Raw genomic sequence first — 16835 nt, 5'->3', positions numbered from 1 at the left:
TGCATTATGGGACCTTGATATTTTTTCCAACAACTTTTAACCTTGAAAAGTTTTAAAAAGTGACTTTTTAAAAATTTTTATTAGTATATATAGTAATATATTGTCTGGGTTGGTGTTGTTTATTAAGGTACAAAAACCTTATATTTTCTGTCATTTCTGGATTTAGTATATTTCTGTAAGTTTTCAGACTTATTTCTCTTTATATAACTTCTTATACATTAAATAATTTCAAACTCCTAAAATGTCAATAAAAGTGTAGAGTTGAAATGTCACCATCAAAAAATGACAGAGCAGAGATCAAGGTCCCATAATGCAACTGTAAATGAGCAGAAAATGGAAAATATGCAAATTGTTAATTAACAGATGTGGTTTTTACAGTGTAGTGTTGTCTATGGTGCTGCTTATGCGTTCACCAGGCATGGTGTTTCGTGGTGATTCGCAGGGAGGGTGAAACGTAGGCTTTCAGGCTAACATCATCTTTTAATTGTCAAAAATATTTTATCAAACTGAGTAGATTCTGTACTAAATGACTTTTACTTTCAACTCAAGAAGAGGTTTATACGAGTGAGTGAGCTATCTTTATGCCACCAGAAAACCTAATGTGCTTGGGTTGTGGATAAATATAGGCTAAATGATAATTATACTCAATTTTATTTAACATGTATGAAAACACAGGCAAGAATTCATATCAAGCTCCACAAAAACAGATCAGCCCAGAAGTTTATTGGTGCCTTTCACTTCAAAAAAGTCACAGAAAGAGCTGAGTGATATGACATCATGCATAAATGTGCATTAAACATGTATGTTTTGCCATTTATGTGTCTGTTGCCTCATTACAAACATGCACAACAAATTTCACAATATACACATTAAATTTATAAAATACATTTCAACAGACCATATGCCTGTTCAGGTGGCATCGAATAAATCTATATACTGCATTTTGCATTTGGATAAGCTGTGAACACTCCATAGTCATACATGGCTACCTGCTTCACAAAACTGCTCCCTTTCTCTTCCTCAAAAAGCCCTTATTATGCATTTTAAAAGGACATATTTTGGTTTTGGAGGTCTCCAACAACAGGCTGATATGCATGCAAGGTCAAAAAACACTTTAATTGTCTTATAAAATGTTTTTTTTTTAAACTTAATTATCCCAAAGAGTCCTATTTAATTTGTTCAGCATCCAAACCCCTACTTAGTGCGATGCTAATCTGTGCTGATTGGTCCAGTGACTAAGTCTGTTGTGATTGGTCGAGTGCGTTCAGAGCGAGATGAAGAGAAATGCCCAATATGGTTATGAAGTAGATTTACTTATATCCTAAATACAGTCTGATAAATTCCATTGCTAGAAAACATTCTGAATTAATGAGAAATGTGTAAGTTTTACCAATATTTCATTTTGCTCACTTACAGGGGAGCAAACGTAAAAAGTGACTCACTTTACCCCACTCTCCCCTATTTTGCAAACTACAGAAAACGAGCCAACCATTTAATCACACTTACAGCTTGTGTATGAAAAAAACATCACTAGATCTGGAGGAAGAAGAAATGTCCAATGTTACATCTCGTGTAACATTTACTGACAAAGTCCCATACATTAATAGTCTCTGATACTCCTTCCTTTAATAGCAAACGCCCGGTGAATCCGCGTTGCAGCGTAGATTATTGTATCAATAATCAGAAAAATAACAGGATCAAACACAGCACACGGTATACTGTGGCGTTGTTGTAAAAATGAACTTTAACCAGCCTGATCTCACGAGAAAACGTAAGTATTTTACGTTTTGTCAGTTTAGTGGCTAATTCGTATGAATTCGTATGAGTTCAGTCGTATGAAACTGTACGATTTTAAAAAGGAGCGTGGCACCTAACCCCATCCCTAAACCCAACCGTCATCGGGGGATGAGCAAATCATACTAAACTGTACGAATTAGATTGTACGAATTCATACGAGTTAGCCACTAAATCAAAAAGTTACGAATTGCCGCGAGATTGTGTTGACTTTAACCCTTTATTCCCCATAGCCGCATCTCTGCCATCTCTCAGTGATAGTAATCTTCACATCATGATCAATCCCATGATACCCTGTGCTCTACGAGTGTTTGAAGGGAAGGGCACCAGTGGTGTAGTCCTTGCTATACTCACGTATACGCCGTATGCCTACTTTTTCTATGAGCTGTTTGGGTATTACCACTTCTGAGGATCAATAATTGCGTATACCCTCGGTATACTCACTTGTTTTGCTGATTCCCTAAATTGCACGTCCCCTTTAACTGTATACCAAATGTTTTTTTTTAACTCGCATCTTAATTTGTTACGATTGGTGCATTTTGTATAAATTGTGCCAATCTCCGCCCCCTGACGAATGCAGCAGCTGTGAGAAAATTTCGTGAGTTTGACCACGACAAGTCAACTGAGTGATGATGTCTCGCTTAAACGCTCAGGTAAAATTATAAAACAGAATGGGCGTCACTTTAGCCCTCCTATTTTTTTTATCTATTCAGCCCTCCTAAACGTTTTGCGATTTGCAAAATATTTTGTAAAAATTATTTTGATATGAAAACGGGGGCAGACTTCCGCCGCTCCATTTTCGGCTAGTTTTATATTTAATCAGCATATCACAGCTGATCAGTGCGAGAGCACAAGGTGTGTGTGTTTATCGAAAGATTGTTATAATATCTGCATATACAGAAACACTTGTATCACTTGTACCCCAATGGGTCATGGAGGAGCAATCGGGTTTCCCCATCTACTGTTTCCCTGGCGCTCGATCCCTCAACATCACAGCTGTTTCCTCCAGCGAAAATGCAGCTCTTAACGAACATTTCGCTGTTTATTTCAAAATTAACTATGAAAAAAAAAAAACATTACAGTGCATGTGGCATTAACTATAGCATACATTCATGCACAGGATTAAACACATTGACAGAACCGCTCTGTGAATGTTCTCATTTTAAATTATCAGAGTGACAGAGTGAAACATTCGTGTTGTATCATATTATTTATTTTTCCTATTATGACTTATATTATGATTGTGAAATATGTCAATTTTATATGTTCATATTTATGCCATTTTGAATTTATAAAGTGGCCGTTTTATTAATTTAATATATGGAAAAAATTAATTGAATATAGAAAATGATTTGTACTACGTAAACAGGTATGTTGAGCATATTTGGCTCATTCAGAACTCAAATGCCTTTGCCTGTCTATGAAATACAGTGGAATACTGCTAGTTTGGTATACAACACTACCATATTAGTAAAAAAAATTTAAGTGTATTATTTTAAATTCTTTCTTACACACGTAACAATATGCAATTTAAAAGGGAAACTACTAGTATACAATAGCGACAGCAGAAACAGACTCCTAATAGCTTGGTTTAAAACAAGCATGCACAAATGTGACAATCAAACATAATGGCTGATTGATGTTTAAAGGAACCTATTAAATGTAAAGTAATAAGGCAATAAAAAAGTAAGTTTCAAATTAAAATGATTAAATAAGCTATCTACTGTTTGAAGAATTTTTGAAGAAGTGTGCTATGTTCCAAACCGGTTTGTCTTTTTTCCTTCTGTTGAACACAAAGAAGATATTTTGAAGAAAGCTGGAAACCTGTAACCATTTACAACATTGACGTAGTATTTGTTTTTCCTTTCGTGGAGGTTAATAGTTACAGGTAGCTGATGTTGAATTATATATATATATTATATATATATATATATATATATATATATAGCTAATGAATCAAAGAAACATTGACTTTCGTCGTTTATTTGCCTACTTTCATTTAAAATTTGGGTTGGGAATAGTACACCACCTTTTTTTAGGACTACACCACTGAAGGGCACATTCACGTTTACCAGATCCAGCACTTCATATTTGACGATGTCCCTGTCGACATTGATACGAACAGGCCAAAGATTCAAACACAAAACTAATTATTCATTTGACTCTGAGTCGACTCTTTCCTTGAAGAATCAATATTTTTAAACATGATGCACTTTCAGACTTAAATCTCAGCTGGATGTTTCCATTCACTTAGAGCTGTGTTACACACTGCATGGAAGGTCATTTTCAAAAACCCATCTTTAAAGCCTGTTCTGTTTTCAAAAAAGAGTCACACATACACGTAAAATACAAGCTTAGATAAACTTAAAAATATATATTGTTGCAATCTCAATAGGAAACGCTGCTGGTAATCAGACACTGCCTGGGGTATGCAATGATCTTGTGTGGATCATCAGTCTGTCTTTCAATTGGCAACGTGATTTACATGAGAACAACGGAAAAATAATCAGAGGCTCAGGGTAGGTCATTTCCATGTACTGAACTCTTATTATTTAGCTATACCTAGGTACAGGTTTTAATTATATGGCACCTTTAAGGTTTCAATTAATGTTTGCATAAACAATAAAAAGGGGGGAAACATGTAAAAATGTTTTGCAAACTTGAGAAAGAGTCATTTTAGCAAAAAATTGCTCCTGCAAACCAACTGACAAAAATTGCACATTGTATTAATATTGGATGCATGTTGCAATCTGACTTTGTTTTAGACCTTAAATTGATTACAAATAATAAACCTTCCAGTGCCACAGACTATATACCCAATCATATCTTTTAAGACTGCTGTTTTGCAATCATGAAGTTTTCAACACAGCATTTTTTGTAATCATAAATGCCACATCTGATCAGTTATAAGGATCCTGAAGACAGGTGTAATGGATACTGAAAATGACATGCCTCAAAAAAGCCTGGTTATCGTTACAGGTATTTGCCGAAATCTTTTTCATGAATGGTCTCCAATAATTTCTGGGTGATTCACATCAAAACAAATGATTGTCCATTGTATTTTTAGGAGATGACGAGAAGCCATATAATGATGTGCCTGAACAGAGCCAAATCGCAATGCCAATGTTTGCTCCAGCACCTGATTCTTCTCAACCGGATAACATAAGCCTTACTGAGAATTTACTTTTCTGAGCACCTCCTTTCTATGGAAACAATAGCATTGTGGCTAACTCATTTAATACATTTTATCTCAAAGGATTTAAAAACCTGAAACAAGAACAAATGTATTTTATTCAAATTCTTAATGTTTTCATGTACATATGCCACTAGTTTTACTTACTAGTCAAATACAAACATTAACTAGATATATTGTTGTTAGTTGTTACTTTACGGTACTTTGTGCCCCCTAGTGATTGTAAATTGCAAAGTAATATTTGCCTCCATTGCAAATAATCTTTGTTTAGATTGTGTTTGTATACTGACTATTTTACAATAAATAAATTTTATATTTTGTCCTTGTCTACAGTAATTTCTTTACTGGATTACAAAGCTGTCCTCCAACAAGAATTTCATTTGCGGTTAAGAAATTCAGTACTTCACTAGAAACTTATTCAGCAAAAACTCAAATGCATTTATATAATAATTACAACAATACACAGACTATATAAAGAAGAAAACAAATATTATTATGAACTCCAGGTAATAGTTTTAAACCCTTTTTAAATGCAGGCACACTTATTGAGAAAGTAGCCAATAATGTAAATAACAAAATGGTTTTAACATTTATTTAATAATGATGGATTTTTGTCATTTTATGTTGCTACTCATGGACAAACACAAAATTGTCACCAATAAGATGAAATAAAGGGATAGTTTACCAAAATATAAAACTTCTGTCATCATTTATCCTTATCTCATTCTAAACCTGTGACCGTGTGTATGGAAGATATAATGAAAAAAATGTTTTGAGGTTTTGTGTTGTTTGTATTCCAAACATTTAAAAATTCTTAAACCAACCTTTTCAGTGAAGTCAAAATTAAGTTTTTCTTTATGACAAACTAATTACTAGATGATTTTATACTTATACTACATATATATCATATATATACATATATATATACATATATATACATATATATATATATATATATATATATATATATATATATATGTGTTTTTTTTTTTTTTTTTTTTAATTATTACTATTTTTTTAACTAGATTATTTTGCTTGTTTAAGGTGAAACTCATGTAAGTTTTACTTGTTTTTTTTACACAAGACAATTGTTTTTACTAGTCTAGAATTTTGGAAACTGTATGTAACTGTTATTTAAAAAATGAAAGTAATAGGTTTGTAATGACACAAGCGTGAGTAAATCATATACTTTTTTTGCTCATTTTTATCAAAAATGCATGAATTGAACAAACCTCACACAGCATTTGTGGGTTCTGAGCTCTGCACTGGTTTGACTCTAACAACTTCAGCAAAACCATCTCCAAACCAGCAGGTGATGTCCGCTGTATCTAAGGTGAAGAAGAACAGGCGGTCTTGACAACGTGTGCGACGATACACCGATCTGGGATCAGCTGACAGAATGCCAATGATGGCTGCAACTGCTTCATCTGGTCCTTTCAAGAACTGGAACCTTGGTCTTGTGCCATCTGTTAAATAAAATAAAAAATAAAAAAATCAATCAGGAAAATGACAACTGTATTTATTAGTAAAACTCTAAAGAAACACTTTTTGAAAATAGGCTCATTTTACAAGTCACCTAGAATGAAACGGTTGAATTCAGCTATTTTTAAATTCATTCAGCCAATCGTCAGGTCTGGTGGAAGCACTTTTAGCTTAGCATAAATCATTAAATCAGATTAGACTATTAGCATCTTGCTCAAAAAATAAAGTCAATCAAGGAACTGCAGAAGGGCAATGCTATAATGCAGTGTCTGAAAATAGTTCACAGCTGGGTAACTATGTGATAGCACTATATAATATCATTGTACCTGCTGCAGCCAAAGTTATTTGATTATCTCTTTATTAAATGAGAGTATAGTTACTAGCCATATTGGTCATATTTCATTTTGTCAATGTAACCACACAAGAGTCAAACGTTAGATGAGAAAATGATCAAAACTCTTCAATGATATTCTATCTAAGCTAAAAATGCTGCCACCAGACCTGGAGATCATCTGAATGGTTTCAAAAACTATAAAACTAAACTTTAACTCCAGGGGAGTTGTAAAATGAGTCTATTCCCCCCAAAATTGGGGTGTTCCTTTAAGAATTAGAAAGACGTAATACCAGTACTGTCGTGGGGAACAAACTCTTTGAGCTCTTTCTCAGCATTCCCAGTAAATCGCACATCAAGTTTGCTGATAGGAGGTGACCTGACCCAAGCAGCGATAGCACTGTAGTCGTCACATCCAAATTTAAGACTAGATGAAGTTAACGAGATTGTATCGTCTGAAGTCCCTTCAGAAGAATCTGTGTTTTTGTCCTTGGTTGAATTTTCAGTGAAAACATGCTGTTGTTTGAGATAATTTTTAACCTCTGCTAGAACATCAGTCTCACTGCTAGATCCAGGCTGCTCTGACTGAGAGAAATCTGAAGTAGAAACTGGACAAACCCTGACCTCTGAGGAAAGTTCAGATGACATCTCTGAGGTGTCTAATTCTTCATCTAGATCCCTCAAATGTGCCATGTGAGGGTTGGTGAATGATGATGTTTGTTCATTTTCACCGGTATCCTCGATCCTTGTTTTAGGAGAATCATAGTCTGGAATATATGGCTTGATGTCTAGGACAGGAGTTCCAGCAATAATATCAACCCCTGACAAGTGAAGTGTATCCCCTTTGGAAATAAAATGATAAATGATTACTATACCCAGCAGGTTAAATTCACTTTTTAAATCATTAATGATTATTTTCATCACAATCCCTTTTAATAATTTGATGCAATATTTAATTTTTTAATTATTTCATATGATTAATCATAATGAATTAGGCAACACGTGTTGGTACACGTGTACCATGAAAAAGGACAGTTCAACAAAAATAAATGTTGATGATCAATTAGCTGTTGGTTTTCACCGGTCAACAACATGGAAAAAATGCGATGCAAACTTGCTATGCAAGGGGACCAGAAACTATTTATTTTCAACTCTTTTAAAAGTACTTTCTTTTTTGTTCAACAGAATTCATAGAAAGAAATTCATACAGATATTGTACAACGTGGGGGTAATCAAATGTTAACAGAAATTCTTTATTTTTTTCTGGTGAGCAATCCCTTACATAAATAATTCTTTATACTTTCATTTGATAATAACACTGCACAACTGAAAACAGCAATTAAAAAAAAAACTTCTTAACTAAAACTAAAGTATTATATAATATTTATTAGTTTAAATATTATATATATTATATGTGAATAAAAGTGCTAAGAAAAACCTAAATATGCTCAGAGCACATACCGGAGTATTAAGAAGTAAATAAAAAGCCAGTTTAACATATGAATAAATGTTATAATAAATCTTACTAAAACAACAATGCATAATAATCATCTACTGTTAGCAGTAGTGAAAAATCCTCCTTTATCCATGACAATATCATCTAAACATTTTAAATCTGAATCGGACATAACTAGGAATATATATAATTATTGAAAAAAAATACTATAAAATACAATTATATTCATTGACATGCCCTTTTTATTTTTTTTGTTCAAATGCAATTGTAAAAGTAGGAAACATCAACTAACATTTCAAATGCAAATCATTTTAAGGACTTGCAGACGTTGAGTCAGCCACAAGCTGAGATTATTTACACTCGTTTATTTACAAATGACGTTTAATGCTTAATTAAAATGAGTTTTTCACAATTCTTATTTTAGTCAACCTAATTGTTTTAGTTTCAATCCACTTAAGTTTGTAATATTACGTTAATTTTTGTAGGGACAACATAAAGGAATTGGGTGGAACCAAGCATTTTTTTACAGTGTAGTCCAGCAAGCAAGGTACCTGTGATTCTTTCAAGCTTAGCCAATGTCAGTCCCAAAGCGTTGGGCCTGTGGGGGCTACGGGTTGAATACACCCCCACCTTTTGACCATTCAGACGGGGCGGCTTAACTTTGGCTTTACAGCTCATTTGCCCATTCTTATGGAAGAGAAAAATGATCCTGAGAATGACAAAAAAAAAAACCAAACAAAAGGTTTCACTTCACATAAACGTGTTTCAATTGTCATTTATTAGGCCTGATCACTCGTCAGACCCATCAAGAAACATTACTGGGTAATGTTTAAATACACTTGTAATGGTTTTCTTTTGTTTTTGCATAATCAACAGTCTAACTACACACCATTATTATCATTGGTATTTGCCTTCTCCCACTAGTCCAGTCACCACAGAGGAAATTGCAATGAATCTAGCACAGGTTTTTGTGTGCTGGGACACACACTTTTTCCACATACTTCTAAGGTCTATTTAGCATATCTAATGCACCGGCGCACCCAGAGAAAACTCAGTCCATTCAACTACACCATACTACTATTTGTGGACAGTTTTATTGACACATTTGTATAATAAAAGCTTCAGTGAGTAATGCTAATGCCTTATTGATCTGATTGACCAAGCTACATAAATGAAAGCTAAATAAGAATATGTTAAATTATATGCAATATTTATCTATTTAAAATGGTGTTATTTAAACTCTTAGTTTTAAAATATCACAGAGATTTACTATTTGCATTTCATATATTAATTCCACTCCTAAATACTTACAGCATTTATTCATTCATTAGTCATTTTATTTTCGGTTTAGTCCCTTTATTAATCTGGGTTGCCACAGCGGAATAAACCGCCAACATCCAGCACGTTTTTACGCAGCGGATGCCCTTCCAGCTGCAACCCATCTCTGGGAAACATCCACACACACACACTCATTCACACTCATACACTACAGAAATTTAGCCTACCCAATTCACCTGTACCGCATGTCTTTGGACTGTGGGGGAAACCGGAGCACTAGGAGGAAACCCACGCGAACGCAGGGAGAACATGCAATCTCCACACAGAAACGCCAACTGACCCAGCAGAGGCTCAAACCAGTGACCTTCTTGCTGTGAGGCGACAGCACTACCTACTGCGTCACCCATACTTACAACAAATTATGTTTTACAGATGTTTATAATACATTTACACCACTCTAACCAGCGGGCATGTCCAATGTGGTGTTGAGCATTTCAAAACAGTGAATGATTTTGCAAAAAAACTAGTTTAAGTTTTCCCACCTTAGGTGAGCATACCTTAAAGGAAGCCTCATGTCGTACCAAACCTCGAAGACCTTTGTTCATCTTTAGAACCCAAATCAAAATATTTTAGATGAAATTCAAGAGCTCTGTAATCCTGCATACACAGCAACAGTCCCTAAACATTTAAAGCCTAGAAAAGCAACAAAAAGAATAAAAAAGCATTCCATATGACTTTAGTGGTTCAACTGTAATCAAACAAAGGTCCATGGACAGTTTTGTGCTCCAAAAATCTGTAATGATGGCTTTGTTCACCTTTGTCATTTCTTTCTCGTCAAACCATCAGGATACGTGTTTACTGTGGGGAATTAATGTATTGCCTTCAGAGTCACATGAAATGTTCTCGGATTTCATCTAAAATATCTGAATTTGTGTTTGGAAGATGAACGAAGGTATCATGGCATTTGAAAGACATGAGGGAGGGTAATGAATAACTGTCAAGATTGCTTCCCTTAAAAATAACTTATTTTAAAAATGGTTACAGAAATCTAATTATAACATTAGTATGCATTTCTGGATTTTGTAAATGGTGCGGGTCAACTAATCAGACAGACAGGAAATGACTTTCTCTTTTCACCCAACTGTTTTAAAATACCCATAGATGGCCATTCTATACTGTGAAAGCAGTATACTCCTGAAATCATATTTGCTACACACCAGATATGTGAGTATTGTTCCAGCCCAACTAAGGAATGCTCAGGATTATTGAAGACTGATGGTTCAATCTTCAATCTGGCTCGTGAAGAACTGCATACAGTAGGCTGTCGTGGAGTTCCATTTTTCACTGCAAAACATGAACTAATATATCCGATCGGTACTGTCTGAATTCGCCCTGAAATAATCAAGAAAATCTCATTTTAGACACAGTTGACAAGGAAACAAGTCTGAGACTAAAGTGGCCCAAGTCTGAGGTTGTTTCCAACCTTTGAATTTCTTTCTGCTGTTGAACACAAAAGATGATATTTAAAAAATGTTGGAAACTTACAACCATTAACTTCCATAGTATTATATCCTTACAATGGATGTCAATGGTTACCATGTTTTCAGTCTTTTTCTAAATATTTCACTGTGTGTTCAACAGAAGAAAGAAATTCATTAAGCTTTGGAACTAGGGCTGCACATTAAATTGTTTCAGCATCGATATCGCAATGTGTGCATCTGCAATAGACTCATCACAAAGATATGCAATGTTAAATCTGGATTATAGTTGACCAGGAGCTACAGAATTACATTGAATCCCTGTAATTATAAGGAATGTATATGATTTATGCAACAACAACAACAACAACAAAAAGTTTTTCTTTTGTAGAATTTTTTCCTTGTTTCTAGTCCAAATATTGATTATTAACAAGATAATTTAACTTACCCACAGGCAGATAATTTACCTTGTTTTAAGGAAGAAAACTGAAGTTGAAAACAAGACAAGACAATATTTTACCTGACCTAAGAATTTTGTTTAGACATTTTGGACAAGAAATAAGACAAAACAATATAAGAAACGCATTTTTTGTATTGTGATTCAATTCCTGTACCCCCAAAATACTAAACTCTCTAGAAAACCACCAAATAGTACCATTCAAACTATCCTGTGAAAAAAATAGCTAAATCAGTTTTTACCAGTATCGTGCAGCCCTTATTGAGAAAATGTTCATTTTTGAACTATCCCTTCAACATGATAACATATCTGAATGTGAAAATGGAGTCCTTTGCCCTTGACAGCTATTCAAATATAATTATAGAGTATAGTTGGATCATAAAGAGTAAAGAAGTTCTGCTACTCACATCAGGTACAGGGAACATTTAGCCTAACGTTACATAAGATGAATGTGCAGTCAACTGCTGCATCAAAAGTGAAGGCATTTCTTTTACCTTGCTCTAATAACTGATTCATTCCACTGGGGTTCTGAGACGGGCTTTTGCTCGTTGATTGAAATCTGTCATCGTGTTTCCTGCAGTCTGTCAATATGGACTGAAGAGATGACATCTGCTTCCTATGTGCTCGTATGGATCCATCCATCTGCTGTCTGTTTGTCCAACAAACAAACCATTAAATTAAGCATAACCACATAAGTTACGTGAAAGATTTTAGAACCTACCTGAGATTTTTAATCTCTCTTCTCATTACTGATGCTTGCTGTGTCAGTTTTGTGGCATGTTCAGCACAACTACACACTGGTGACGACATTTTTAGGCATTCCTTTGTACAAATGAAACTCTATCGGTTTTGTAATATATCCAAGAACAAACTGAATTCTTTATTACAGCTGCTTTGCTTTCACTTCAGTAAGAACACGTGTTTTGCTGTTGAGAAAAAAAAATGTGCTGGACGACTAAACACTTTCACAACATCAAACGGCTACTGTTGTCATATACCGCCATCTTCTGTTCACTGTGCGATCAACAGGGCCATGACTCTAAGCAAGCCGTAGTTACTCAGTTTTTGGTTAGACTAGTTTTTTTAATGCTGAAAGGCAAATAATAAAAAAAACATGTTTAAAACTGAAAAAAGTATATATAAATAACTCACGGGTTTCAGTAAAATATTAATATTGAATTTCAAATATCAAAATCAATTTCAAATGTTGAATTTTTTTTAACTCTAAAACTTTTCTGAAACATTGTGTTGTTTCTGTTTTAATGCAAACAAAGCAAACAAAAAGCTGAAAACCAGCAATGACAACATTTTCATTTTAAATTAGGAGAAAAATTGTTTTACTCAATCACACAAAACTTTACTGTATCTTTTTCCGTCTCTTTTTCTAAATGTTATTTTTTTCTGAATGAAACTTTACTGTGTCCTTTTCCGTCTATTTCTCTAAATGTTATTTTCTTCTATATTTAAACTTTACTGTATCTTTTCTAAATGTTATGTTTTTTTCTAAATGTTGATCGGCGCAGATGGATTTTGGTAGGCCTAAGTTCGTTGGTAGAATTTTTTTTCTCACAAATAGCCCCATAGGTGGCAATGTGCACATGAATGAAAATCAACAATAAACCAAAGAAGAAATGGGCTTCCGTATGTTTCGCAGAGGTTTTGACCAATGAGCTGAATGTGCGTTTTATTTTGAACGTGAAGGTGGCGGTTTAGACGATAACGCTTGTTTTTACAGTATAAGTCAAGTCAGGATTAAAATAAATAGCAACGTTCATAATACGCTTATAAGGTAAGAAGTCCAGGAGGAACTAATTTTTATATAATCGTAACGTTAATTGCTAAAATAATTTACGCTAGTTAGTGCTTCTTGTCTGTTGGACCGTGAATACCCGTGTTTCAGACCTTGACAGATTACCTAAAGTTACATACCTACTTTGATAAGTATTTGATAAGCCCATGTGATGTCTAAAATTGGTGTAAATAGGCGCCAAAGTTGACATTTCACAAAGGGATGCAAGCAGTGATGTCGTATGTCTATTATAAAACCAAACAACAACAATACTTATAAATAACAACCTAAACATTCTTATTGTAAAAATGTGAACCTTGTCTTAACAGTTTGTGGGAAATGTGTGTTATATGTAATTATTTAACTTCACATTAATGTAACTTAGTTGTAAATGTATGCAAATTTTTTTCTTCCTTTGTGCAGAAGAATCTAGCTTTTCATAAAAAAAATAGTCTTTTATGATTATTGTTAATGTTATGGATTTATTTACATATCAAACTATTCAAAATAAAAGTACAATGACAGCTGAATGATGCTGGCTTGTAAACTTGTGATGTCAATGCAAAATTGTGAAATGTTACCTCTATGTCTGATGCTTTTTTTGAAAAGTGTGCTAGCTGATTTAAATAAAATTTTATCAAACTAAAATTTTATATATATATAAAATAACCTCTTTTTAATTACTCCTGTGTGTTATTGCAGATAATAATCTCAAAACATGTCATCTGTCAATGGCTTGTCAAATGTGAGTACTCCACTCCATAACCATAAACAGTTTTTTTCCTACCATCACCAGCTCTAATGATAAACCTGTGTGTTTTGTGTTTTAGACCAAACCAGATAGAGTCCCGCTCAGAGATGTACAGAATGAACAGTTAAATATGCAGGGCACTCCAACTCTTATGTTTAAACATGCATCGACACATGTGAAGGACTCAAACATGAAGGTATGGAGAGATTTCTTAATTGCTTTCACATCCCTCACTTAATATTTTTAAATTAAAATAAGAAATTGAAACTAATTCCTTAATAATTATAAGTAATAATAGTAATCAATTAGAAAAAAGAGAAACCATTTGAAGAATGTATCTGTCGATTTACTGTTTTATATAAGGATTTACAATTTACAGTTATTTTGAATAAGCGATACAATTTCTTACCAATTTAAATATCATTGTTGAGGTCATATTGTTTTTAGTGTAAAATAACAAAAAGGTCCTATTCTTATTGCAAAAACCTCCCAAGGCTGTCTAATATTGATTCAGATTCGTGTCGTATTGAGTTTCTTCTTTACCATCTTATCATCATTGCAATGTCCCAAGATTTAATCGAGTGAAATTAAAACAATAATTTAAACATCAAGGCTGCTCTAGAGCTGAATAAGGTCTATGTAAAATGTGTGTGTGTTGTATATATATATATATATATATATATATATATATATATAATATATATATATATATATCTCAGAATTATTAGCCCCCCCCTTGAATTTTCTCTTATTTTTAAAATATTCCCAAATGATGTTTAATAGAGCAAGGAAATTGTCACAGTGTGTCTCATAGTATTTTTTTCTTCTGGAGAAAATCTTATTTTATTTCGGCTAGAATAAAAGCAGTTTTAAATTTTTTTATGACCCATTTTAAGGTCAAAATTATTAGCCCCTTTAAGCTGATTTTTTTTTTGACTGTCTACAGAACTAACCATGACTATACAATAACTTGCCTAATTACCCTAACCTGCCTAATTAACTTTATTATCCTAATTAAGCCTTTAAATGCCACTTTAAGCTCTATAGAAGTGTCTTAAAAGTATCTAGTCAAAATATTATTTACTGTCATCATGGCAAAGATAAATAAATAAGTTATTTAGAAATGAGTTATTAAAACTATTATCTTTAGAAATGTGTTGAAAAAAATCTCTCCATTAAACAGAAATTGGGGAAATAAACGGGGGCAAATAATTCTAACTTCAAATGTGTAAATAATTTACAAATATATGCACACACAAACATCTGAAAGTCTTACAATAAATTTATAGAATACCACAATCAATTGTCATTTTATGAATGCAGACAAAAAAAGAAAAAATGCATTTTTCTACCCATTGCTGTATGTTATTTATTCTTTTTCTGACTTTTTCTATGATATTTTGCCTCCCAACAGCATGAAGTTGTTCTTGGTGAAAATCCATCAAGCTTAGCTATCACAACAGAGGTCTATAATATTGGTCAAACTATGGATACCACTGATGAACATCAAGACATCATATTAAAATCTTTTGCTTGCCTTGAAGGAGAAGTAGTAGTTGAGGGTGAATCTGTACTGTCAGATATTTCTGTTTTAATCGGCCGTCTTGGATTGGTGGATAATGTTCCACTTCAAAGTGACTCTGATGAGACTAATGGAATTGAGGACACAGAGGATAATGAGACCAGTAAAAGCATGTTGATCATCCATACTCTTGTAGGAGCAGATCTACAGGTTACAGTGCCTCATCCGTACTGCATCAGGAGGAAGAAGTTTCCACCATTGAGCTGGAAAATGTTACATTCAAGTCCCTTATGTGCTTTGGTGGAGAAGTTCTTGTTTCAGATAGCTCAGCCATCTCTAATGAATCCATAATCATTAAGGATCTTGCATCTGGAAATAACTCTCAATACGAAACTACTCCTGTTCTAAAGTGGACACCGAGGTTGTATCTATAAACACTCAACCTTTAGGCCATTCCTACTGTAACTGGAAGAGTCATGAGTCTTTTATTGAAGATAGCTGCACCATCAGTACAGTCAATGATGTATCTCAATCAACAGTTGAGCATAATGTTGGTACTCAATGTGAGCACCCTGATCTCTCAGAAGGATGTTATGGTGTATCAAATGAACAAGAAGAGGTCACATTAAAAAGCTTGAGCTGTTCTGGGCTTGAAATAGAAATCGCTGATCTATCCAAGGTGTCAGAAATGTCTTTACTCCTATATAATCTTGCTGAGGAACAAAGTCTAAATTGTTTAAATGATGTCACTGAAAATGCTGGTCAAAGCTTTGCTAGTTTGACACCTGGAAGCAAGCATATTGATCATATGTACTGCCATGCTAAGGAATGTCTCTAGTCCTAAATGTGTCAAGCACTGAAAACGAGCTCTTTACCAAGTCAGAGTGTCTTTCAGAAAGGTCTGGAAATACGGTTGATGCAACATCACCTCTTGGACACATTACAGAGGAAAAGTTTGTGTCTGTGACATGCCATGAAAGAGAAATCAAAAACATGAGGAGTCAAGCCAACACTTGTCAGCATTGAATAGAGAAAATAAAGCTGAAAGTTCAGATGTTGCAAAGTTAAAACACAGTGATGGCAAACCCAAGGATGAATCTTCTGTCGTGACTGCAAAGCATGTGGAAGAGCTTAATCAGCAGTTAATGCCAGAAATGAAGGAGCCAATTTCACACTCTGAGGAAACCCTTTGTCCTCAAGATGCTGTTTTGGAAAATGTTGGCCGAGAAACCAACATTCCCAAAGTTAGGACACTGACTTTAAAGGATGAAGAGATCCACCCAGAGATTGAAGTTATGCGGTTA

General features: G+C 33.9%; 2 protein-coding genes across 2 annotated transcripts; one reads left to right on the top strand and one right to left on the bottom strand.

Annotated features, from left to right (window-relative positions):
• Nucleotides 1-6016: 6016 nt before the first annotated feature.
• LOC130245764 (tRNA (adenine(37)-N6)-methyltransferase-like) lies at nucleotides 6017-12390 on the bottom strand. The gene is made up of 6 exons (XM_056478563.1): nucleotides 12191-12390; nucleotides 11964-12118; nucleotides 10752-10926; nucleotides 8808-8965; nucleotides 7094-7642; nucleotides 6017-6453 (listed from the first exon to the last, which is right to left on the bottom strand). The coding sequence occupies exons 1-6, from the start codon at nucleotides 12277-12279 to the stop codon at nucleotides 6221-6223; spliced, it is 1359 nt and encodes a 452-aa protein (XP_056334538.1). The 5' UTR covers nucleotides 12280-12390; the 3' UTR covers nucleotides 6017-6220.
• Nucleotides 12391-13154: 764 nt separating this feature from the next.
• On the top strand, nucleotides 13155-15882 carry LOC130221074 (uncharacterized). The gene is made up of 4 exons (XM_056453391.1): nucleotides 13155-13258; nucleotides 13961-14003; nucleotides 14089-14205; nucleotides 15424-15882. Exons 2-4 carry the CDS (start codon nucleotides 13977-13979, stop codon nucleotides 15880-15882), a joined length of 603 nt encoding a protein of 200 aa, XP_056309366.1. The 5' UTR covers nucleotides 13155-13258; nucleotides 13961-13976.
• Nucleotides 15883-16835: the final 953 nt, after the last annotated feature.

This window comes from Danio aesculapii, chromosome 1 (genome assembly GCF_903798145.1).
Source record: "Danio aesculapii chromosome 1, fDanAes4.1, whole genome shotgun sequence".
NCBI lineage: Eukaryota > Metazoa > Chordata > Actinopteri > Cypriniformes > Danionidae > Danio > Danio aesculapii.
The sequence above is the reverse complement of the archived record's forward strand: the minus strand, read 5'-3'. Positions and strand labels throughout refer to the sequence as shown.

Coding starts and splice junctions, on each gene's coding strand:
- LOC130245764 (XM_056478563.1), bottom strand. CDS start 12,279: ATGTCGTCACCAGTGTGTAGTTGTGCTGAACATGCCACAAAACTGACA. Junction 8,966..10,751: donor GAACAATACTCACATATCTG/GTGTGTAGCAAA, acceptor TGTCATTCTCAG/GATCATTTTTCTCTTCCATA. Junction 7,643..8,807: donor TAAGCTTGAAAGAATCACAG/GTACCTTGCTTG, acceptor TTATTTCCAAAG/GGGATACACTTCACTTGTCA.
- LOC130221074 (XM_056453391.1), top strand. CDS start 13,977: ATGTCATCTGTCAATGGCTTGTCAAAT. Junction 14,004..14,088: donor CTGTCAATGGCTTGTCAAAT/GTGAGTACTCCA, acceptor TTTGTGTTTTAG/ACCAAACCAGATAGAGTCCC. Junction 14,206..15,423: donor TGAAGGACTCAAACATGAAG/GTATGGAGAGAT, acceptor GCCTCCCAACAG/CATGAAGTTGTTCTTGGTGA.